This window comes from Cetorhinus maximus, chromosome 15, assembly GCF_964194155.1.
Source record: "Cetorhinus maximus chromosome 15, sCetMax3.hap1.1, whole genome shotgun sequence".
Lineage (NCBI taxonomy): Eukaryota > Metazoa > Chordata > Chondrichthyes > Lamniformes > Cetorhinidae > Cetorhinus > Cetorhinus maximus.
The window spans coordinates 76,106,793-76,133,236 of NC_135893.1; the positions used below are offsets into that span (position 1 = coordinate 76,106,793).

General features: G+C 42.8%; 1 protein-coding gene across 3 annotated transcripts in view; it reads left to right on the top strand.

Annotated features, from left to right (window-relative positions):
- The window catches only part of ttyh3a (tweety family member 3a), a 181,337-nt gene that overhangs the window by 111,815 nt on the left and 43,078 nt on the right, over positions 1-26,444 (top strand). For all 3 annotated transcript variants that reach the window (XM_078558683.1, XM_078558682.1, XM_078558685.1), the window contains exons 7-8: positions 3,905-3,980; positions 19,935-19,990. In XM_078558683.1, the coding sequence (XP_078414809.1) occupies positions 3,905-3,980; positions 19,935-19,990 (132 nt within the window). The remainder of the gene's footprint in view (positions 1-3,904; positions 3,981-19,934; positions 19,991-26,444) is intronic.

The window sequence follows — 26,444 nt, forward strand, 5'->3', positions numbered from 1 at the left end:
AATTCATTTTGGTAGGAAGAATGTGGAGAGACAGTATAAAATAGAGGGAGAAACTCTAAAGTGTGTGCAGGAACAGAGGGACCTCAGTGTATATGTACATAATTCATTGAAGATGGCAGGGCATGTTGAGAGAGCAGCTAATGAAGCATATAGTATCTTAGGCTTTGTTAATAGGGGAATTGAGCATTAGAGTAAGAAGGTCATGTTGCATGAGGCACTAGTTAGGCCTCATCTGGAGTACTGCGTCCAGTTGAAGGCATTGGAGAGAGTGCAGAGGAGATTCACAAGAATGATCCCAAGGAGAAAGAACTGCAGCTATGAGAATAGATTGGAGAGGTTGGGACTGCTTTCCTTGGAGAAAAGAAGGCTGAGAGGAGACTTGAGAGGTATTCAGGATCCTGAGCGGCATGAACAGGATAAATAGTGAGAAATTGTTCCCACTTGAGAGCATCAAGAACTAGACGACACAGATTCAAAATAATTGGCAAAAGGAGTAATAGTGATGTGAGGAAAAATGTTTTCACCCAGAGGGTGGTTGGAGGCAGGTTCGATCGAGGTATTCAAAAGGGAATTGGATTGCTACCTGAAAAGAGAGAATGTGCAGGGTTACAGGGATAAGGCAGGGGAGTGGGACTAGGTGGCATGCTCTTTTGGAGAGCCAGTGCAGACTCGATGGGCTGAATGGCCTCCTGAACTGTAAAGATTCTGTGAATTAAAACCAGACACTGGTGAGGGGCAGTTTGCAGAATCAACTGGGCTGGATCTGGCTTTATCGTGTCCTACCTAGGTTGATGTAGGGTGGTCTGTTCGGTTTTATTCTTACTCGTCTTTTTTGAAGAGGTTCAATGAAACTGAATGGCTTGCAAGGCTATTTCAGAAGGCAGGTAAGTGTCAACCACATTGCAGTTGCTTTGAAGCAGTGAGGTTAAAGTGGCCTACCCTTGTTGACATTAAAGCAGCAGTTGACATCAAGGAGCCCTAGTAAAACTGAATGGAATTGATGGGATTCACGGAGGAATTTCTCCACTGGCTGGAGTCATATCTAGCAGAAAGGAAGATGTTTGTGGTTGTTGGAGACTAATCACCTCAGCCCCAGGACCTCAATACAGGAGTTGCTCAGGATAGTGTCCTAAGTCCAACCATTTTCTGATTCATCAGCGATTTCCCTCCATCACAAAGCCAGAAATAGGGATGTTCACTGATGATTGCAGTGTTTGGTACCATTAGCAACTCCTCAGATACTGAAGCAATCCATGCATGAATGTTGCAACATCTGGACAATATTCAGCTTGGGCTGATGAGACCTATTGAAATGGTGACAATGGTGTGGGAGAAATGGGTTTAGGTGTATGGGGCACTGGCAGCAGTAGTGGGGAAGGCACGAGCTGCACCATTGGAGTGGCTTCTCCTGAATTGTGTTGGGACCAGTGTCCTGGCAAATCGTATAACTAAGGCTGCAGAGAGGGCTTTAAACGAGATAGTGAGGGGAAGGGGGGGAAGGGTTTGCATGAGGGGAGATATGAAAAGTTGAAGAGAAAGGACAAGGCAGTAGTGCAGGGTAGCAATACGGCTACAAACATAATGCATGAACAAATAGGGTCAGAGAAAGAAAATGGTAAAAGACAAAATTAAAGGCTCACAGCATTTGTAATGCACTGGATGAATTGTTAGCACAAATAGAAATAAATGAGTATGATATGACAGCTGTTACAGAGACATGATTGCAAAGTGACCATGGCTGGGGCCTGAATATTCAAGGGCATTTGACATTTCAAAAGGACAGGAGGAAAGGAAAAGGAGGTGGGGTGACCCAATTAACAAAGGATGAGATCACTGTAGTAGAATAGTGAGAAATGATCTGGGTTTGGAGGATCAAAACGTAGCATCAATTTGGGTGGAGATAAGAAATAGCAAAGGAAAGAAGTAATTAGTGGGAGTGGCTTATAGGCTCCCTGACAGCTATACAGTAGGACAGAGTATAAATCAAGAAATAAGTAGGTGGTTGTAAGAAAGGTACTGCAGTAATCGTGGGAGATTTTAAATTTCTTGTAGATTGGACAAACCAAATTGGCAGAAGTAGCCTGGAGGGTGAGTTGTATTTGGGACAAGTTCTTAGAACAATGTGTTCTGGAACCAGCCAGTCAACAGGCAAATTTAGGCCTGGTAATGTGTAATGAGACGATTAATTAATGACCTCCTAGTAAAATATCATCTAAGTAAGAGTGATCATAGCATGACCGAATTTCTCATTCAGTTCAAGGGTGAGAAGTTTGGGTCAGAAACTAGTCTTAAACTTAAAGGAAATGGACTGAGAAAATAGGTTAAAAGATAAAATGGTAGAGAAGCAGTGACAGACATTTAAGGAGATATTTCATAACTCTCAGAAGTTATTTCTCATTGAGAAAGAAAGATGCTACGAAAAGGATGCACCATCCATGGCTAACTAAGGAAGTTAAGGATAGCATCAAATTGAAAGAAATGATGTACAACGCTGAAAGATTGGTAGCGCAGAAGATAAGAAAAAATTAGAAACCAGCAATGAATGACTTAGAGGGAGAAATTGGAGTATGAGAGAAACCTAGCAAGAAATATAAAAACAGACAGTAAAAGCTTCTACAAGTATACAAAAAGGAAGAGAGTAACCAATGTTAGCCCCTTAGAGAGTGGGGACTGGGGAATTAATAATGGGAAACAAGGAATTGTAACTAATGGAGTGCCGCAGGGATCAGTGCAGGTGTCTCAATTATTTAAAATCTATATTTATGATCTATAATGACTTGGATGAAGGGACTGACTATTTGTAGCCAAATTTACTGATGATGCAAGGTAGGAAAGCAAGGTGTGAGGAGGGCACATAGAGTCTGCTAAGCAATATAAGTAGTTTAAGTGAGCGGGCAAAAAATGGGCAGATAGAGTGTAATGTGGGAAAATGTGAGGTTGTCCACTTTGGATGGAGAGACTGCAGTACAGAGAGATCTGGATGTCCTTATACATGAATTATAAAAAATTAGTATGCGAATACAGCAAGTAATTAGGAAGCCAAATGGAATGTTGGCCTTTACTGCAAGGGGGATGGAGTATAAAAGTATGGGAGTCTTGCTACAGCTCTACAGGGCATTGATGAGACTGCAACTGGAGTACTGTATACAGTTTTGGTATCCTTACTTAAGGAAGCATTGGAAGTAGTTCAGAGAAGGTTCACGAGGCTGATTCCTGGGATGAATGGGTTGTCTTATAAGGAAAGATTGAGCAGGTTGGTCCTATAATTGTTGGAGTTTAGAAGAATGAGAATTGGTCTTATTGAAACATATAAGACTCTGACAGGCTTGACAGGCTAGTTGCTAAGAGGATGTTTCCTGTTGTGAGGGAATCTAGAACTATGGGGCACAGTTTAAAAATAAGAGGTTTCTCATTTAAGATAGAGGTGAGGAATCTCTTTTCTCAGATGTTTCTTCACCGTTGGAATTCTGTTCCACAGAGAGTAGTGGATGCTGGGTCATTGAATATATTCAAGCCTGAGAGAGACAGATTTTGATCGACTACGGAGTTGAGGGTTATGGGGGCAGGCTGGAAAATGGAGTTACTGCTACAATCAGAACAGCCATGATTTTATCGAATGGCAGAGCAGGCTGGATGGGCTGAATAGCCTACTCCTCCCATTTCTTATGATCGATTCCATTGAATATATAGCCATGCCATTATATTCCGATGTTCCTTGTTCAGCATTGCTGTAAACTGGTGGTCATAGGTTTTTATATCTGATTGTATTGGCTTTGAATACATTTGGCCCAAACCAGTTATTAGCAAGAAATAGGTTGACTCTTGCCAAATCTGCTCTTAGACAGGTTTTATTGACTATTCTATAATTCCACATTACTAACCTTTGTTTCCATTTCTTGGCCAGGGTTCTAGTGACTTCTGTGTGTCTCCTGAAGCATACGTCTCCAAAATGGCAGAAGAGCATGGCCTTATTGCTAAAGGTATGTTGTCCTTAAACAGAACTTGGTAAATAAGAAATACATTTCTCTGAATGTAACGTAACGATGCAGAGGCTGGAATAATGGATTACTGGCACACCAATGATAATAATAGGCTTGCAGTTAATAATTTGGCTGTTGTATCTAATTTGCGGATTATTGCTAAACGTGGTGACCAGTTGATTCCAAAATAGCTAGATGTAAAATTGTCCAGGAGCTAATTAAGGAGAAATATCTCAGTTAATGAAATTTGAGTTTCCCTGCTTTCATGTACGTTTCTAATGGTGAAACCAAGCTCTAGGTTTCCTTGAGGCTTGCTCTGGCACAAGTTTCAAATGATTTCTCGAAGGATTATCACTATTTTAAATTTATCTTGTCTTGCCTCTTCTGGACTGATATCTCGTGTATTGATTTGACATGTTGTTTTGCTGAAGTAAACTCCTGTCAACTTTCTGACACCCTAGCTTATCTATACGTGAACATTCTGCTTGGAATTAGTGGACAGATGCACTGCATTCTGAAGTTTGTTTGTAAATGACAGCTTTTGTCTGAACTCCAGTTTACTTGTGAAACACTTTTACCATGTACATTCATGGTTATATAAAAGCAGAAGTTTCCCAAAACATTTACAAGCCCATAAAGACCAGCATGGATGAAGATATCGGCCCTTTAGATGCCAACTTGCCTACAGTCAGAAACAAATTAGACAACTTTACCCCTAAGTGTCAGTTTTAGTAGCTTTTGTTTACTGCCAGTGGTCAATGACACAGGGCAAAATCCCCTACCCACCCCAGGAGATTTGGAGGCTTAGACGAAATTAATTTTGATTATTTTCAAGATGGCCCTGGCAACAACAATTTTTACTTACATAGCGCTTTTAAACATAGTAGAATGCACCAAGGCACTGAGGAATGTTACCAAACAAAATTTGATACTGAGTCACATAGGGAAATATTAGAACAGGTCACAGCCGCAGGCTTTAAGGAGCAGCTTAAAGACAGAAAAAGAGGTGGAGAGGCTTAGACAGGGAGTTCCGGAGTTTACGGCCTTGGCAACTGACTGCTAGTGATGGAGCAGGTAAAATCATGAATATGCAAAAGGCCAGAATTGGAGGAGCACAGACCCTGGCGGTTTGTTTAATGACGTACAGAGATAGAGAGGGGAGAGGTCATTGATGGATTTGAAAACCAGGATGAGGATGTTAAAGCTGAAGCATTGGCAGACTGGGAACCAATTCTGCATATGGGCGATGTGTGAGCTGGGCACTCATAGGATATGGGCAGTAGAGTTTTGGATGAGTTAAAGTTTATGGAAGTTGGAAAGTGAGACACTGGCCAGGAGGGAATGGGAATAGATAAGTCTAGAGAAATCATCACTCTTACTTGCACACATGCCAAAAAAAACCTTGTTGACCAACTCATTAAGTGTTTCTTAAGTGGTTAGGATAATTAACAAATTATTGTATTGATTAAACAGTTACTAATTCAATCCGATATAGATTATTTTGATCTATGCTGTTGATCTATGATGGATCCTATTCAGTGAGTAAATATTGTCAAATCATATTATTAATTGATTTGTCATGCTTTAATGAAATATAATCATCTTCCACACACTGGAGCTTCAGAGAGCTGCAGGACTGCTCAACCATAGCATCTTGTAGATATTGATGAATTTGTCTCAACATTAATGATCTTATTAAAAATACTCCATTGTGAAAGCAGATCAGATAAAATGTGTTTAGCCAGGGTATTGTGTACTTTAAATATTAAAAATTAGGTATTTTAATGCCTATTCATTCATTAGCACAATTCTCATCATTTTATTTGAGTATAAAATGCCTTCAAAGTGCAAGATGCGTTCTTTGTGAAGCAATTTAAGTCGACTCCACAGTTGAAGGTGACTTTGCATCCTTTGTTGAAAGATTGTACCATTAATTGCTCATTATTGAAAATAGTTATGTAAATTGTTTTGCATGGTCTGTTTTATAATTTGCTGTCAACCCGCTTTATCCTCGAGAATGAGAATAGTGGAATGAGGTTAGAGATTCCTTTGCTTATATGTTGGAAATTAGACGTTAGTTGTCAGTCTTTAGATTTTTGAAGATATTCTGGATTTTCACACAACACCTCTTATACCCACATGATTTGCATTCAAACAAATTTACACCATGACTGAATTTTCTGGGAAAATAATGGTGAGTTCTTGGTGCACACAGTTATTAGTGCATAAAAAAAGCCTAGCAATTTGTGGCGAGGGTGAGATATGTTGTGAGTTGCAAGGTGCAGGATGATTTGTGGTGCTTATTAACTTCAAAAATGGGTGAACACCATTATTCTTCCCATGAGTGTGAAAAATTGCTGAATTTATGCCATTGCCACGAGTTAAACTTGCTACAGAAGGTTAGAGATTCTATTTTGCAGTAAAAGGAACCTTGTAAACATAACCTAAGAAATAGAAGTAGGTCATTTAGCCCTTTAAGCCTGTTCTGCAATTCAGTATGATCATAACTGATCTTTAACCTCAACCCCACCTTCCCACACCATCCCCATATCCCTTAATTCCCTCAGTATCCAAAGATCTATTGGTATCTATCTTGAATATACTCAACAATTGAACATCCACAGCCCTCTGGCCTAGAGAATTCCTAAGATTCACAACCTTTTGAATGAAGAAATTCCTTTTCATCTTAGACCCTAAATGCCCAACCCCAAATTAAGAAATTATGCCCCCTCGTTCTAAATTCCTTAGCAAGGGGAATGTCCTCCCAGCATCTTCCCTATCAAATTTCTTTTAGAATGTTATGTTTCAATGAAATTACCCTTCGTTCTTCAAAATTCTAGGGAATATGAACTTAGTCTAGTCAGTCTGTCCTTAGAGGACAAAGCCCTCATCCCAGAGATCGGTCTAGTGAAGCTTTGTTGCATTCCCTCCAAGACAGGTATGTCCTTCCTTGGTTAATGGGGTGTTTCTTCCTGCAACAAGAGATTTTTCTAAAATGAAAACAGAAAATGGTGGAAATCTTCAGTAGGTCAGACAGAATCTGTAGAGAGAGAAACAGTTAACTTTGCAGGTCAATGACCTTTCATCAGAACTGGAAGAAATGTAAGTTTTGTTAGTAAGCACTGAGCCAGGATTTGGGGTAGGGATGGTGTGCGGTGGGAGGGAAAAAAAAAAGGGGAAAGCTTGTGTTAGGGTTAAGAGAATGAGCAATTTAATGACAGCTGGGTCAATGGTGCAAGGCAAAAGGGGGTGACAGTAGGAAAAGTATTGAAGCAAAAGATGGGTCCAGAGGTGGCGTAAATGACAAAAGCAGGACCATCCCCAGTGCCTCTTGTCTGAGAAAACAAGAGTGGTGGTTATGAACTAGACTAGTTGAACTCAGTGTTGAATCATGGGTGCATCTGAAGCGTGTGGAATTTAAGTTGGCACCCGCATAAGATCATTTGGAGCCAGAGCTGCATGCTGAGGAAAGCAGAGTGCTGTGAAAGCAAGCTTCAGTAGACGCTGATCAATATACAAGGTGGGAAACTGATAGTAGAAGGTGAACAGGGTGAAGAAGACAAACTGAATTCCTGTCTGAGAGAAGAGCAGAACTTCAAGCTGGGCATGCCTGGAAGAGAAGTGACGGTAAATTAAACATTAAAAACAACATACTATGAATGCTGAAAACCTGAGATTTCCCTGTATTTGTTTGTTGACTGTAGCCACATAATGAAAAAAAATAAACTGAATGAGTATTATCTAAAAGAAAGCACATAGCCCCCCTTTGGTTTGAGGGACTAGAATGCTGATCCAAATCAAATAAATTACAGGTGGAATTATGAGGTGGAATTATCTTCACTGCAAACACAACTGTAGAGAAACATAGTAGAGATATCCATGCAATGGGTAAGATGATAGCATTTTGAGGTTTAAGTAAATAAATAAACTCCAGTCTCAGTAGGGATACTTATTTTTGTGTGTATTAAGCAATTTTGGTTTTGTAGATTGTATTTTTATAACTGACATTTTAAACAGTGCTCTTCTATAAATTGTCTGAAAACCTTATAGTCTAGCACAGTTTTCCAGACAGCTTTGACAGTCTTTGTGATTTACAGAAAGGAAGACCTCGGGTAATTGTTGACCTACTCTTATCATCAGCTGTAAATTGGATGAAATGCCTTCCTTTATGAGCAGTGAGTCAGTGGCTATGAAGCAGACCTCCTGCTGTCGTTGAAACGGCACCACTCAATTTATCTAATGTCTTATATGTGGTCAATTTTGGTTTCAATTAGCTGGATAATTGGATTGGTTTATGACAAATTACAATAATTTTTTTTGGTCTGGAATTTCTCCTCTGGTGTTGGAATGACAGCTGAACATAATCAGTTCTCTTCTTCCCATCCATACAATTAAGTCAATACAAGAGTACAGTAGTATAGTGGCAGTGGTACTGGACTGTTAATCCAGATGCCTGAGCTAATGACCTGGAAACATTAGTTTGGATCTCACCATGTCAGCTGAGGAATTTAAATCCAGTAAATTAAATAAGTCTGGAAATAAAATAAATTAGTGATGGCCGTGACACTCCTGAATTATAGTTTAAAAAGAAAATGTCTGCCTCACGGTTATCCTTTAAGGAGGAAAATCTGCTGGACTGACCTGGCCTGGCCTAAATGTGACTCCAGATCAACAGCAGTGTGGGTCAAAATTCTGGAACTCCCTCCCTAACAGCACTGTGGGTGTACCTACACCACAGGGACTGCAGCAGTTCAAAAAGGCAGCTCATCACCACCTTCTCTAGGGCAATTAAGGAGGGGCAATAAATGCTGGCCTAGCAAGCGATGCCCAAATCCCATAAATGAATTTTAAAAAACTAATGTCACAGATTCTTCATCACCATCCCTGGGTATGTTCTATGCCGCCAGCATGATAGACCCACCAGAGGCAGCAGCACAGTTGTATACAGTTGAGAAAGTGTCCCTGGAAATCCTCATCATTGACTCTGGACCCCATGATGTCTCATGACATTAGGTCAAACATGGGCAAGGAAACCTCTTTCAGATTAGCACCTACTTCTCTTCCTCAGCTAATGAACCAGTGCTACTACCTGATGAACACGACTTGGAAAACACTGAGGGCGGCAGGGATTCACAGAATGTACTGTGGGTGGGAAACTTCAATCTCTAAAAGTAACCTGGCAGCACTGCACTGGCTCATTCCTTTAGGACATGGCTGCCAAACTGAGCTTGCAACATAGTGGGGACCCCCAATACAAGGGAGAAACTCACTTGATGTTGCCCTGCTGATCTACCTTTTGCTGTCCCATCTGTCTATGACAGCATTGGTAGGAATGACCACAGCACAGCCCTTGTGGGGACAAAAGCCCTATCTTCATGCAGAGGACACCGTCCACTGTTTGTGATGCTACCACTGTGATAAATGGAGAACCAATACAGCAGCCCCCCAAGACTGGGCATTGATAAGGTATAGTGGGCCATCAGCAGCAGTAGTATTGCACTCTACCTGGCGAACGGCACTTCACTCACGACTTTAAGGTTTGTGTGCACAGTGCTCGCCAGCCTTTGTGCTGTATTTGTGGCAGCTCTGACTCCGTTTCAAGGCTGCTCAGGCAAGACAGGTAGGAAGGCAAGGGGGCGGGGTGCAGTTTATAAGGCACATGCTTGACGGTGGGGAGGGTTGAGTCAAGACAGTGGAAAGGGAAGGGGCTGGAAGGCACACGCTTGACTGGGGTGAGGGGGTGAGATGACAGAGGAAAGGGGCTGAAAGGCATTGGAAGGCTGGAAGGCTTAACTGGAAGGGGTTGCGGGAGGAGGGTGAGACAAGATAGAGACAAGGGAAGTGGCTGACAGAGACAAATGATTGGGGGTGGAGCCTGGGAGGGTAGGGATGGACAGAGACACATGAGTGGGGGTGGAGTGGAGTGGATGTCTGACTGGAGCACAGGAGAAAAGGGGTGGACAGAGACTTCTGAATGGGGGGAGTGGAAAGGAAGTGGGGCATAAGTGAAAGACAATCCAGGGGCTGTGTACACTGGATAGTCAGGGCCAGAAAGCAAAGACAGTCCTAGGGCTGTGCACACCATGCTACACGACTGTGCCTGGCACGTATGTCCTGGGCCCAGTCCAGGGAGGGCCTGTCTGTCCTGTTCATTTGTTCATGGGGTGTGGATTTCGCTGGCTAGGCCAGCATTTATTGCCCATCCCTAACTGCCCTTGAGAAGGTGGTGGTGAGCTGCCTTCTTGAACTGCTGCAGTCCGTGTGGTGTAGGTACACACACAGTGCTGTTAGGAAGGGAGTTCCAGGATTTTGACCCAGAGACAGTGAAGGAACGGCGATATATTTCCAGGCCAAGATGGTGAGTGGCTTGGCGAGGAACTTCCAAGTGGTGGTGTTCCCATCTGTGTGCTGCCCTTGTCCTTATAGATGCTAGTGGTCATGGGTTTGGAAGGTGCTGTCTAAAGAGCCTTGGTGAGTTCTTGCAGCGCACCTTGTAGATGGTACACACTGCTGCCACTGTGTGACACTGGTGGAGGGAGTGAATATTTGTGGATGTGGTGCCAATCAAGCAAGCTGCTTTGTCCTGGATGGTGTCAAGCTTCTTGAGTGTTGTGGGAGCTACACTCACCCAGGCAAGTGGAGAGCATTCCATCATACTCCTGACTTGTTCCTTGTAGATGGTGGACAGACTTTGGGGAGTCAGGAGGTGAGTTACTCACCACAGGATTCCTAGCCTCTGACCTGCTCCTAGCCTCTGACCTGCTCTTGTAGCCACAGTATTTATATGGCTAGTCTAGTTCAGTTTCTGGTCAATGGTAACCCCCAGGATGTTGATAGTGGGGGATTCAGCGATGGTAATGCCATTGAATGTCAAGGGGTGACAGTTAGATTCTCTCTTGTTGGAGATGGTCAGTGCCTGACACTTGTTACTTGCCAGTTGTCAGCCCAAGCCTGGATACTCTCCAGGCCTTGCTGCATTTGGACATGGACTGCTTCAGTATCTGAAGAGTCACAAATGGTGCTGAACATTGTGCAGTCAGCGAACATCCCCACTTCTGACCTTATGATGGAAGGAAGGTCATTGATGAAACAGCTAAAGATGGTTGGGCCGAGGACACTACCCTGAGGAACTCCTGCGGTGATGTCCTGAAGCTGAGATGACCGACTGCCAACAACCACAACCATCTTCCTTTGTGCTAGGCATGACTCCAACCAGCAGAGAGTTTTCCCCGTGATTCCCATTGACTCCAGTTTTGCTAGGGCTCCTTGATTCCACACTCAAAAGTTGCCTTGATGTCAAGGGCAGTCATGGTCAGGTCACCTCTGCTGTTCAGCTCTTTGGTCCATGTTTGGACCAAGGTTGTAATGAGGTCAGGAGTTGAGTGGTCCTGCGGAATGCAAACTGAGGCTCAGTGAGCAGATTATTGCTAAGCAAGTGCTGCTTGATTGCACTGTTGATGACCCCTTCCACCACTTCACTGATGATCGAGAGAAGACTGATGGGGTGGCAATTGGTTGGGTTGGATTTGTCCTGCCTTTTGTGGACAGGACATACCTGGGCAATTTTCCACTTGGCTGGGTAGATGCCAGTGTTGTAGCTGTACTGGGACAGCTTGGCTAGGGGTGCAGCAAGTTCTGAAGCACAAGTCTTCAGAACTATTGCTGGAACGTTGTCAGGGTCCATAGCCTTTGCACTATCCAGTGCCTTCAGCTGTTTCTTGATATCACGTGGAGTGAATCGAATTGGCTGAAGACTGGCATCGGTGATGTTGGGGACCTCCAGAGGAGGTCGAAATGGATCATCCACTCAGCACTTCTGGTTGAAGAATGTAGCAAATACTTCAGCCTTATCTTTTGCACTGATGTTCTGGGCTCCTGCATCATTGAGGATGGGGATATTTGTGGAGTCTCCTTCTCCAGCAAGTTGTTTAATCGCCCACCACCATTCACAACTGGATGTGGCAGGACTGCAGAGCTTAGACCTGATCAGTCGGTTGTGGGATTGCTTAGCTCTGTCTATCACTTGCTGCTTACGCTGTTTAGCTCGCAAGTAGTCCTGTGTTATAGCTTCACCAGATTGACACCTCATTTTTAGGTATGTCTAGTGCTGCTCCTGGCATGCCCTCCTGCACTGTTCATTGAACCAGGGTTGATCCCTTGACTTGGTAGTAATGGTAGAGTGGGGGATATGTCAGGCCATGAGATTACAGATTGTGTTCGAGTATAATTTTGCTGTTGCTGAAGGCCCACAGCACCTCATGGTTGCCCAGTCTTGAGTTGCTGTACCTGTTTGAAATCTATCTCATTTAGCACGGTGGTAGTGCCACACAACACGATGGAGGGTGTCCTCAATGTAAAGGTGGACTTTGCCCTCCACAATGACTGTGTGGTGGTCACCGCTACCGATACTGTCATGGACAGATGCATCTGCGGCAGGCAGGTTGGTGAGGATGAGGTCAAGTATGTTTTTCCCCCATGCTGGTTGCCTCACCATTTGCCACAGACCCAGTCTATCAGCTACGTCATTCAGGACTCAGCCAACTCATTTTGTAGTGGTGCTACCGAGCCACTGTTGGTGATGGACATTGAAGTCCCTCACCCAAAGTACATTCTTTGCCACCCTCAGTGCTTCCTCCAAGTGATGTTCAACATGGAGGAGCAATGATTCATCAGCTGAGGGGGGCACGATATGTGGTAATCAGCAGGAGGCTTCCTGACCTGGCGCCATGAGACTTCATGGAGTTCGGCAACGTCGTTGAGGACCCCCAGGCCAACTCCCTCCCGACTGTATGCCACTATGCCGTCACCTGTGCTGGGTCTGTCATTGTCAGTAAGAGACATTGTCTGTAAGGCATGATTCTGTGAGTATGATTATTTCAGGCTGTTGCTTGACTAGTCTGTGAGACAGCTCTCCCAATTTTGGCACTAGCCCCCAGATTTTAGTAAGGAGGACTCTGCAGGGTCGATAGGGCTGAGTTTGACATTTTTGTTTCCGGTGCTTGGGTTGATGCCGAGTTGTCAGACCAGTTCCATTTCTTGTTAGCGGTTTGATACAACGGAGCAGCTTGCTAGGCCATTTCAGAGTGCAGTTAAGAGTCAATCACAGTGCTGTGGGTCTGGAGCCACATGTAGGCCAGACCAGGTAAGGATGGCAGATTTCCTTTCCTAAAGGGCATTAGTGAACCAGGTGGTTTTTTTGAACGATGATCAACAGTGGTTTCATGGCTGCCATCAGACTTTTAGTTCTGTGGTGGGATTCGAACCCTAGTCCCCAGAGCATTACCCTGGATTATTAGTCCAGTGACAATACCACCGAGCCATTGCCACCACCCCCCCTTTAATTAGAGGGGGAGGAAAGAGAGTGACCAGAGGGAGGGAAACTTGCAAATGATGCTCTTCCAGAGACGAGGAGGAGTGCATGATGGCTTTTTCATCGTTCTCATTGGAACTGTGGAGGAGAAGAAGGGCTCGTCGCCATCAGGCAGGGCAAAGGGAAGAGACTGTTCCTGAGGAACATGGGCCAGCGGGGCCCCAAGAAGACCCAGAAGCAGAGGTGGAGATACCAATTCCATGGAGGTGTTTGGCACGATCCAAAGCATACCAAAGATGCCTCTCATGAATCACGTAAAATCCCCCACGTCTCAAGGTATATGGTGGCTTACACCTGTCCCAGTCTTCTAGAGGATCTGACACCGTATGGCCTAGGAGGCCATCTATTGCCAGTAGCTCTTAAAGTGACCGCTGCAGTCAACTTTTTTGCGACTGGTTCCAGGGCTCCCCCCACTGGGGATCTCTGCGGAATATCACAATCCTCCGCTTATAAATGCATCTGAGAGGTTACCAACGCCATATTCAATAAGGTACACAATTTCATCCAGTTCTCCCTGGATGAAGCCAGGCTGCCAGAGCAGTGGGATTTGCAGCGATCCCTAGCTCCCCACAGGTGCAGGGTGCCATGAATCACAAGAGGTTAGTATGCAGGTTCAGCAGGTAATTAGAAAAGTTAATAGAATGTTATAATTTATTGTGAGGGGAATTGATTACACAAGTAAGGAGGTTATGCTTCAGTTTGCTCTGGGCATTGGTGAGACCACATCTGGAGCATTGTGCACAGTACTGGTCTCCTTATTTAAAGAAAAATGTAAATGCATTAGAAGCAGTTCAGAGAAGGTTCACTCGACTAATACCAGGAATGGGTGGGTTGTCTTATGAGGAAAGGCTGGACAGGTTAGGCTTGAATTCACTGGAATTTAGAAGAGTAAGAGATGACTTAATTGAAACCTTTAAGATCCTGAGGGGTCTTGACAGGGTGGATGTGGAGGGATGTTTCCTCTTGTGGAAGAATCTAGAACTAGGGGTCACTGTTTAAAAATAAGGGGTTGCTCATTTAAGACAGAGGAGAATTTTTTTCTCCTGAGGGTAGTGAGTCTTTGGTACTCTTTTCTTCAAAAGTTTGTGGAAGCAGAGCCTTTGAATATTTTTAAGGCAGTGATAAATAGATTTTTGATTAACAAGGGGGTGAAAGGTTATCGGGGTAGACAAGAATGTGGGGTTGAGGTTACATTCAGATCAGCCATGATCTTATTGAATGGCGGAGTAGGCTCAAGGGGCCGAGTGGCCTACTCCTGTTCCTAATTTGTATGTTCGTGTGTGGCTCTAAGAGCTCCCTGAAAGCAGCCACTATGATTCATCAATAGAAAAGGCTTCCATTCTCAAAGTGCAACTGATCTGTAACCACCAAAAGCAGATAATGCAGGTCTGTGCAAGATACCCTGGCAGCTCGCACAACTCTTACATCTTGAGTCACTCACGAGCACCACAGATCTTCGAGGGCCCTCAGCGCATCCAAAGTTGGCTTATCGGTGACAAAAGTTTTCCCCAAAAGCTGTGGCTAGTAACGCCTGTTTAGCAGCCACAAAGTACTTCAGAGAGAGGTACAATGTGGTTCATTCTGCAATACGCCCCTTGATTGAGCAGACCATTGGCATGCTGAGGATACATTTCAGACATCTGGATTGGTCAGGTGGCACTCTTCAGTACTCTCTCCAGAGGGTGTCCCACATCATCAGGGTTTGCTGCACTCTACTCGGCCTGGTGCTCCAAAGGGGGAATGAGTTGCCAGATGGAGTGATGGAGTAGCTGCACATCTCCTCCAATGAGGAGGACATCGAGAGAGATGAACTTGATGAGGTAGAGGCTGTTGAGGCTCCAGAGGAAAAGGCCATAGCACAGGCCAGACGTGGCAGAAATGCCTGTGAGATCCCTATAGCCGCAAGGTTCCAGGACAATGTTGACTTATAGCTCATACGAGCCTCTTTCACCTGTGCCCCCCATGCAGGCTTGACATTAACACCTTCTTTGCTATCCTTAGCATCTCAATAAAGGTCATCGATCTCAATGAGTCCTCACAATCGTCCATGATGATGGCCTCATCCTTGGAAGGCTAGGCAGCCCATGGAGTATGTGGCCATTCTGTAATGGGATAAGAACTCCACCAGTGTGCACTGTGAAGACATTAGACATGGTGCAGTTTTTTCAAGCTTTGCATCAACATTTCACTGCCTATGGCAGCCTTCAGGAGGCAAGAGCAGCAGTGCAAACCTTAGTGCACTCATGGCAGTATGCCTGGCATGATGCAAGCTGCCTCAAGGAGGACAATCAGCAATCCCTGGTTCTTGCCTGAATGTCTGAGGACTGATCTAAATCTGGACTGCAGTCCAGATGGTCCACAGACTATCCCTTTGCAAGAATAATGCTCTAGCCTCATCTTCATACTGAGTCCCCAACATGAGGTCATTTTTTAGGACTCTGTAATCTGTCACACTCACTCATGGATGTGAGCCTGCAAGTCAGGTCACCTTTGTGTGCATAGGAGAAAGCTCCAGCAGCATCATCATCTGATCATTGACAAGTACCAGTGACCCAGCCTTCGTATGAACTTCCCAAGTTGCTGTCCAGCATTGCCTTGGCATCTGTGGGCCAGAAAATATCAACACTGCATGAAGGCATTTGCTGATAGTCAAGAGCACCTATCAGATGTAGTGGAGCTTTGCTTTGATCGCATTCGAGGCCTCAGCATTTTCAATTCCAGAAGCTTCAGATAAACACAAGGAACCCTGGCATGCTGATGGCATTGTGACAATCTTGCCCATCGGAGAACTGGCTCAGGAATTATGTTCAGCCATTCTAGCCAGACCTTTGGGCCCAGAGTGGCATACTCCCACTTAGTAGTCCAGCATCATGAGCCTAGATACACACCTCTGATCCCACACAATCATTACAATCTAGCAGACATTTTAGGAGTCACCAAGTGCTCGCTAGGTCTGTAGCTCTGCAGCATGCAGGTGGCAAATAGGAGCTACTATAGGGGTGATGTCTAGCTGTACACGTGGTCATGATGTCAAGCTATAGGCTGCCTTGAGCACCTAAGATCAGCCTGACAGACATACGTGGAGGCTATTGAGAGATGCGCCCAGTTAGAATGACTGCAATGCGGGTTGACATTAAAACCTAGAAGATCCACATTGACCAGTTGTAAGTACAGCAGCATCAGGAGAAGAAACCAAACTGCAAAATCTATACTCATGAGGCCACATGATATGACCCTCTGGCGCAAGCCTAAGCAATGCATTGCCCAACTACCATGTTGATGGAGCAAGCGACTGCTCATGTCGCTGGTGCCACCTTTGTGCTCTCAATATTTCATAATTTTTGTTAACCTACTGCCTCCCAAACATACACAGCAGAGGTAGAGGCAACCTTCTGATGGTAGTGCCCTGTTGTCTGTGATGACTTTGGCGGGTGCCCTGTCGAGGGCTGAGGCCTGGAGATGCTTTGGGTCTCCTCAGGGGCAGGTGCATCATTCTCGGCCTGAGCAGCTGGAGTTGCTGGGGTCACTGGCAGAGGGACTTGGAGTGGCTGGATAACCCAGGAGAGTCCTGGGTGGAATGGCCCAGGGTGTCTGGCTGATATTCCTCCTCCCTTTGGGCACCTGAGGGTTCCTCGCTTACTCCTTGATGAGAATTGGCTCCTGGATGATGCCCTGACTCCCTCTCGCATAGCCACTGATGCATCCCCACTCATGGCTATAGTGATGGTGTGCATGTCCGAGTGCATATCACTTGGCCCCTGGAGCGGAAAATTCCGTCCATTGTCTGGAACGTGTAATTTGATTCCGTCTTTGCCAGGCAGACTACAGAGTTCTGACAAAGGCAGAGTTCCAACATTAATACAAGGCAATATGCTACAGATGCTAGAAAACTGAACAAAAAGTGCTGGAAATACTCAGCAAGCAAGAGAGCATTTGTGGCGAAAAAAACAGTTAATGTTTCATGTCGGTGACCTTACATCAGAGCGGAAAAGTATTCGATATGTAACTGGTTTTAAGTATATTAACTCCACAGATGTTACCTAACCTGCTGAGTATTTCCAGCATCTTTTGTTTATGATGCTAACACTACTTAATTCAGAGAAGAGACTGTTAACTGGATAAACTTCATTCACTTTTTAAAGTTTAAAACAAAAATCAAAAGTATACCAAAATCTTGCTTGTTGTTGGAATAATTTTACTTACATTATGCTACTCAAAATATGATTTTTTTTTAATGTTGCTTTTAAAAGTATTTTTAGAGGATAATGGCATGAAATTTATTTTGTTGGGTTGCTTAACCATATGGTGAAATATCGAGATTATTGTCAGCAATTAAGTATAAGATAGTGTAATAGGATGCATAGCTCTGGCTGTTGGTGCAGTTAACTTCAATCAAGAATCAGGCACAATGTTAAAAGTGATATAACATGGTGCCACATGGAAACTTCGTTAAGTTGCAATGAGGCAGATTATTGTTTCTGCCAAAACGATATATCCTACTTATTTTTTTGAGAACTGCCATGCAATCCATTCCTTACCGCCTGACAGTAGTACTGTACTGTGAGTTTATAGGAAATGCTTAACTATCTGCTCTTGAGTGGGTCTGAAATGTGGTTACCATTATACTGTATACATAAAGATATAGTAAACCATTCAACATGTGTGGACTTTAAAAACTTGAAGGTGGTAATCTCTTAAAATTTAATAAAACAATGTGATTTGTTATAACCCGCTTACTGTAACATTCAAGCAGTCATTTTATTTTTGCTTAACCATAAATTATTTCAAGTTTAGATCAGGAATATGTGCCAGCTACTGGAATATTTGCTGTTAGTCCCTAGAATTGTGCACTTTCTTTGTATTGTATGTATTTTATTGTACAATTAAATTGTATTAATTGAGCTAGGCAACAAAAACAATACCTAAATTAGATTTTGTGTTGTGTTTTCTGCCTAACCCTGAGGCTTTGTAATTAAGAATCATTAGAAAAAAATGTTTGATTTAAGGCCACTGCTGAGAATTGTAGTGCGTTGTAAAGGAGCCGTCAAGCTGTAAGAATGAATGTTGAATGGCAACTTTGCTGTTCTGCAAGTACTTGTTTCATATGCCTCATTCAGTGTAATTTGTGTGTCTGCTCAGAATCTAAAACATTGTGTTTGAACTGCCAAAAGCCACAATTATTACTTCACTTTTTGATGTGTGGGTATACGTCGCATAATCTATCTAGAATCCTTCATTCAAAACAAAGGGAAACATCAGAAGAAATAAATATTTTGAAGATGGCTGCATTTCATTGAAGATTTAGAACCCAATTTATTTGGTTAAAAAAACTAGATAGTTTTCTGATTATACATGAAATAGTTCAACTTTGGAACAAAAGAAAAAACATTCCAGTCGTTACATGATGAAAAATGTTTGCTTTAAAAACTGCAAAAATGCCTTGTAAATAGGATGCAACACATTGGATTATTTTGTGAATAAATGTCCTGGAAGTGATGGTATTCCTTGCTTGGTGTAAGAAACTTCACTCATTCCCTGAATACTCAGTTTTGAAATGTACTTATATTGGAGAGAATCCTACACAGTGCAATTATGTATATTTAAAAAATTGTAAATGCTGGAAATCTGAGATGGAAAAACAATACCAGAAATGCAGAAGCAGCTGTCGGTACTTTTAGAAAAAGGGCAAGTTAAAGTTTCAGTGCCTTTCATTCAGCATCCTAAACTGCAAAAAAAAAGCTTTCCTTTATTCCAACCTCATTTTTGCATGCCAATATCCTATTGCGTAATACAGTTACTGATAAAAGTGATGATAATCTCATTGCAAGGCTACATTTTAGATAGTTAAGTTTTAACAATAGATGGTTGGTAATGTTTAATTTCCAGCTGTGGGTAACATTGAAGGCATTGGCTCTCTGTTTTTCCAATTGGCCCCCAACACCTTGCAGCAGAGAGGAGGCTCATGATTTTTCATATTTAAACACAAACGCCAAGTTTAAAAAAAAAATCAACCCCACAACAGATGCTGACCCAGTTTAGTGTGTTATTGATGTTTGCGTCGTGACTCAATTTTACATCAGTACACAAGCACACTAAAATACTGAGCGCATTTGGAAAACTAAGAGGGATAATGGGATCTTTGATGGCCGATTGGAAGACTGACAGCTCAGCAACCATATATTCTGCTTGTTGCTATGTAAGCTTGCCTGCTTTCTGAATTTAAGACCATGTGTATATAATATAACCTCACCTCTTCCCATGTTGGGAACAATATACAATAGCAATAATGAATTTATCCAACTTGTGGATAATGTCTCCAAAACCCACATGATATTAAGTTTTCCATATTCCTTTGTTTATTGTCCTTGTAAAGCCACCAGTACTGCTGCTACGTAAAAGATTCGATCAAGCTTGTTGTTTTCCCTTTTTAATCTTTCCTCAAGGTACGCATTTTATAAGTTTACACCTTGAAACCATTTGGCTGTGTTTTTCTTTCACATTGTTTATATTTGTTCAAAGGTTGACTATATGAAGTGTTCAAAAATTCAAATTTTTAAATTTTCTCTTTCTCTCTCTTTCTGCAGAGGTTTTAAATTACTACCTGGTATGCAACATTGGATACCCAAATCCTTTTCAACAGGTAAGTCAGTGCCTGCATGCCATGCTCCAGTTTGTAATTTCTTATACCTCTGGATGTGCTCTTCAAAAGGAAATTTAGACATGGAGTTAAATTGTTACCTGTTCCACTCCTTGCTTCCACAGGTTTGTGATCATTCCATAAACGCAACCAGATAAATTTACAGCATTAAAAATTCATATTCAAGCACAAAGTTGCTGCCACCACAACAGTGTAAATGAGTTGCTTCATTTTTCATGGTGCTACATCAATTAGTCGAGCATTGTTGCATTTTTTGCATGCCTACACCTATTATAGTGCTCCGAATAATATGCTCTACCTGTTATTGCTTTACTTGAAAACTTCAACTAAAATCAAGAAGTCAGTTGAAAGAAAATAATTTTCTTTTAATCTTTTCACGGGATGTAGGCATCGTTGACTAGGCCAACGTTTGTTATCCATCTCTAATTGCCTTTGAGAAGCTGGTGGTAAGCCACCTTCTTGAACTGCTACAGTCCATGTGGTGTGTAGGTACACCTAGAGTACTGTTGGGAAGTAGGTTCCAGGATTTTGACCCAGCCCCACAACAGTGAAGGAATGGTGATATAGTTCCAAGTCAGGGTGGTGGTTGGCTTGGAAGGCACCTTGCGGGTATTGATGTTCCTATGCACCTGCTCCCAATGTCCTTCCAGCTGGTAGAGGTTACAGGAGGAGGCTTTGCGATTTGCTGCAGTGCATCTTGTAGATGGTACACACTGCTGCCACTGGGCATCGGTGGTGGAGGGAGTGAATGTTTTAGGTGGTGGATGGGGTGTCAGTCAAGCAAGCTAATTTGTCCTGGATGGTGTCAAGCTTCTTGAATATTCTTGGAGCTTCACTCATTCAGGTAAGTGGCGATTATTCTATCACACCCCTTACTTGTGTCTTTTAATTGGCAGACAGGCTTAGGGAAGTCAGGTGGTGAGTTACTTGCCACAGAATCCCTAGCCTCTGACCTGCTCTTGTTGCCACAGTATTTATATGGCTAGCCCAGTTAATTTTCTGGTCAATGGTAACCCCCCAGGATGTTGATATTGGGGGATTCAGTAATAGTAATGCTGTTGAACATCAAGGGGAGATGGTTAGATTCTCTCTTGTTGGAGATGGCCATTCTCTGGCAGTTGTGTGACATAAATGTTGCTTGCCAGCGAACAGCACAAGCCTGAATGTTGTCCAGGTCCTTCTGTATATGGACATGGACTGATTCAGTATCTTTGGAGTCGCTAATGGTACTGAACATTGTGCAATCATCCCCACTTCTTACTTTATGATGGAGGAAAGGCCATTGATTAATCTGCTGAAGATGTTTGGACCTAGGACACTACCCTTAGGAACTCCTGCAGTGATGCCTTGGAACTGAGATGATTGATCTTTAACAGCCCACAACCATCTTCCTTTGCGCAAGGTATGACTCCAGTCAATGGAGAGTTTTTCCCTTGATTCCTATTGACTTCAGTTTTGCTTTGGCTTCTTGATGCCACACTTGGTCTTGAGCCGTCACTCTCACCTAACTTTTACATATGATGAAGCACACCAATATAAGTTAGTTTGTCCAACACAGCTGTGTGCAGTTCAGAACATTTGGTAAAGGATTACATTGGGGACAAGGATGCTGAGATGTATTAAGATTTGCTGAACTTCTCTTTGGTTTATATTTTACTGTGGATATTTGTTCGAACTTCTCTACTGAATTAAAATAAAGAATAATTCCTAAAAAAAAATTAGAGAATTTGTGTGCAAGTCTGTTTTAATGACTATTGTAGTGATTATACCAGGATTGAAAAAACATCAAGGACTAAAGTTTAGAAAAAGAGAGTTAAATATAGCTGGTTACATTGACTCTGTAGCAGTAATTAAACACAGATTGTCTGTGATTCACAGCCCTGAGGCTGTAACATTTGGTAACTTGGAAGAACAAGCATTTGTTCATACAGCCGGAGCAAATTGGGCCAGAATCTACTGGAGCCAGCGAGCAAATGCTATCTGCTGCTTGTTAGACTTGCCCATGCCTGTTTTAATTGTTACAAGTCTGCCCTGAAAGCTACTGTCACGGGAACTGCTGTAACAGCACAATGTCCTCTTCAGGACCTGTGTAAACAGGACAAGAAAACCAATCAGATTGAAGAATTGTTAATGAACAGTGCAAAATCTAAACCAGGATGTGTAATTGATAATGAATTCATTGTCACATCAGGTACAGAAAGTGAAATAAAATGAGGGAAAGAGGAGATGGAATTTTCTTTTAAAATATCTGAACAAAAAGCTGAAGGACTGGCTGCTAAATCACTGAATCACAAGTGCAGAAGAGGCCCTTCAGCCAATCGAGTCTGCACCGACATGTGAGAAACACCTGACCTACCTACCTAATCCCTTTTACCAGCACTTGGCCCATAGCCTTGAATGTTATGACGTGCCAAGTGCTCATCTAGGTACTTTTTAAAGGATGTGAGGCAACCCGCCTCTACCACCCTCCTAGGCAGCGCATTCCAGACCGTCACCACCCACTGGGTAAAAAAGGTTTTCCTCACATCCCCTCTAAACCTCCTGCCCCTCACCTTGAACTTATGTCCCCTTGTGACTGACCCTTCAACTAAGGAGAACAGCTGCTTCCTATCCACCCTGTCCATGCCCCTCGTAATCTTGTACACCTCGATCAGGTCGCCCCTCAGTCTTCTCTGCTCCAACGAAAACAACCCAAGTCTATCCAACCTCTCTTCATAGCTTAAATGTTTCATCCCAGGCAACATCCTGGTGAATCGCCTCTGCACCCCCTCCAGTGAAATCACATCCTTCCTATAATGTGGCGACCAGAACTGCACACACTACTCCAGCTGTGGCCTCACCAAGGTTCTATACAACTCCAACATGATCTCCCTACTTTTGTAATCTATGCCTCGATTGATAAAGGCAAGTGTCCCATATGCCTTTTTCACCACCCCACTAACATGCCCCTCCGCCTTCAGAGATCAATGGACACACACGCCAAGGCCCCTTTGTTCCTCAGAACTTCCTAGTGCCATGCCATTCATTGAATACTTCCTTGTCAAATTACTCCTTCCAAAGTGTATCACCTCACACTTTTCAGGGTTAAATTCCATCTGCCACTAATCTGCCCGTTTGACCATCCCGTCTATATCTTCCTGTAGCCCAAGACACTCAACCTCACTGTTAACCACCCGGCCAATCTTTGTGCCATCCGCAAACTTACTAATCCTACCCCCCACATAGTCATCTATGTCATTTATATAAATGAAGAATAATAGGGGACCCAGCACAGATCCCTGTGGTACGCCACTGGACACTGGCTTCCAGTCACTAAAGCATCCTTCTATCATCACCCTCTGTCTCCTACAACTAAGCCAATTTTTAATCCTCCTTATCAAATTACCCTGTATCCCATGTGCTTTTGCCTTCTTTATAAGTCTCCCATGTGGGACCTTGTCAAAGGCTTTGCTGAAATCCATATAGACTACATCAACTGCACTACCCTCATCTACACACCTGGCCACATCCTCAAAAAATTCAGTCAAATTTGTCAGGCATGACCTCCCTCTGACAAAGCCATGCTGACTATCCCTGATCAAACCTTGCCCCTCCAAGTGGAGATAGATTCTCTCCTTCAGAATTTTCTCCAATAGTTTCCCTACCACTGACGTGAGACTCCTTGGCTTATCTCTACAACCCTTCTTAAATAGCGGAACAACATTAGCTGTTCTCCAGTCCTCTGACACCTCCCCCGTGGCCAGAGAGGAATTAAAAATTTGGGTCAGAGTCCCTGCGATCTCCCCCCTTGCCTCCCTCAGCAATCTGGGGCACAAATCATCCGGACCTGGAGATTTGTCCACTTTTAAGCCTGCCAACACCTCCAATACCTTGTCACTCCCTATATCAATTTGCTTAAGAACCTCGCAGTCTCTCTTCCCGAGTTCGATACCTTCATGCTCATTCTCTTGGGTGAAGATGGATGTGAAGTATTCATTCAACACTCTAACGATGTCCTCTGGCTCCACCCATAGATTTCCCCCTTGGTCCCTTTTGGCCCTACTCTTTCCCTGGTTATCCTCTTCCCGTTGATATACTTATAGAATATCTAAATGTTAACTTTCAGTTCCAGAGAAGTTTCTTTATAGTAATTAAGTCATATCACACCATTAAAGTGGTTATTTTGAGTGAAATGGAGAAGTCCTAATTTTCTGTGGCATGTTTAGTCCATATTTATGATGTACAACAACATAACTCCATTCAATGGGAAGCCAGGGAATGAGATGCTGTTTTAACAGTCTAAGGATGAGTGGGGCATCTTGGACAGCAGCTACCAGATTTTTGCTTTTAACTGTCTGATGTGTGCATAAATAATGGTGAGTGCCGTTTTGCTTACCATTATTTTTACAGTATGTTTTGGCCAATTTACAGAATCATGAAAAATATGACATTAATGGCAATTGACAATGAAACAGCATAAACGTCTAAAGTTCAGGCGAGAGAGTTGAATGTGGCTGATTACATTGACTAGCAGTAAGTGAACACAGATTGTGATAGACAGCCCTGAGGTTACAAGATTTGGAAACTTGGAAAAACATTAATTTTGTTAATGCAACTGGAACATGCTATGTTGGTGCCATGGTGGTTTTTATTTTTGATGCAAGAATGATTCTTAGCGAAGACCTTTCTTTGAGTTGGAGGGGAGCTGATTACTTAGAGGCACTGAGTTTAATGATAGTTTCTCACTGCTTCCCAAGGCCTGGCTGAGTCAAAGTAATCGAAAGCTTAAATAAGCTTTGAAGAAGAGCCATACGGACTCAAAACATTAACCCTGTTTCTCTCTCCACAGATGCTGCCAGACCTGCTGAGTTTTTCCAGCATTTTCTGTTTTTATTGTCATTGAAAGCTTGTTTTTTTGATTGTTGGGGAGTAATTTTTAAAACCGGTACATGCAGATCCAGATTCAGTATTTCTGGGTACTCCAATAGAAGTGATTAGAGTGTTAGAAGGAACATTAATTTTTTTGTTACAAATATTCAGATTCTACACTTACACGATCATTAACTCCTCAGGAGTTGTGGAGGTAACTTTGATTCTAATGTAGTGTACATTCAAAATGCTCATCACTGAAGCAATCTTTGCCAGCTCATTGGTCACAGCTTCAAATAAGTTTTCTTTACATTGAAGTTTAGCTATGAAACCATTTTAGTGATTCCTTAATTTCAAAATCTGCCCTTTTGGGGGGGAAAAAAACAACCTCCCATATTTAAAAGTTGTGCAGTAACATTAGGGAACGGTGTTAGCTGTTGTGTTGTCACAGCACTAATGGCAGTAGCCTGCTTTGGTGAGTTTCTCCAGCATTGTAGACTACTGGTGACAGTAGTAAGAGCAAGGCTGGAACATGGCAAAAGTAACTGCTGGAATTCGGACGGGAGTTTGAAATGGGCTCAGAAAGGAATTAAAATGAGGAAGAAATAATTTGAAATATAGTGAAGGGAAATGTTAAATATTAAACAGTAATAAATAGGAAAAAAGGCAACAAAACAGAGTACATGTAATCAAGTGCAAGGAGAAAATATGTTCGAATTACAGAAAATGCTGGAAAAACTCAGCAGGTCTAACAGCAGCTGTGGAAAGAAAAACTGAGTTAACGTTTCGAGTGCGTATGGCTCTTCAGAGCCTCTTCTTCATTTTAGAATTAGTTTTCCTACAGTGCATGTCACTAAAATTAGTCAGGGAGATATGCATTTTTTTTTTGTGAACATAACACCATTGCACCATTAAACAAAATGCATAGAATATAAGAAATTAACCAAATGTGTCTATGATTGTAAAATTTCTGAACAGTGAGAAGGAAAGTGGGGATGAACGGGAGTGGTGTAAAGCTAAGTATCATTGTCCTGGAATCAATCCAACTTGTTTAAAGCTGCCAATTCCTGCACCCTGGGTGTCTAGCAGCCAGTGGCAAGATGAACGTAAAACTCCAGAGGTTTTAAACTGGTGGCTGTGTTTTGTTTTATTGGACCTTTTTTTCCGTGAGAAGTTGTTTCCATTGGCAAGAGGCTCAGTAACCATAGCGCACAGATCTAAGGGGAGGCGATAGGAATTATTTCTGAACAGCAAGTTCTTGCATTCTGTAAGGCACTAACTGAAAGGATGGTGGAAGCAATCTCAATAGTAACTTTCAAAAGAGAATTGAACATAAGCCTGAAAAGGATAAATTTGCAGGGCTGTGGGGATAGAGCAGAGAAGTTGGACAAATTGAAAAGAATTTCAAAGAATTACCACAGACACAATGCACCAAGTCACCACCTCTTGTGTTGCATGATATATTCCAGATTGTTACGAGTCATTCTGCAGCTAGCAAAAATGTTGCTTCAACAGCACCAGTGTATCTTGATGATGTAATGATGACATTACGCACGTCCACCGCTATTCTTTCTAGTGACTGTATGAC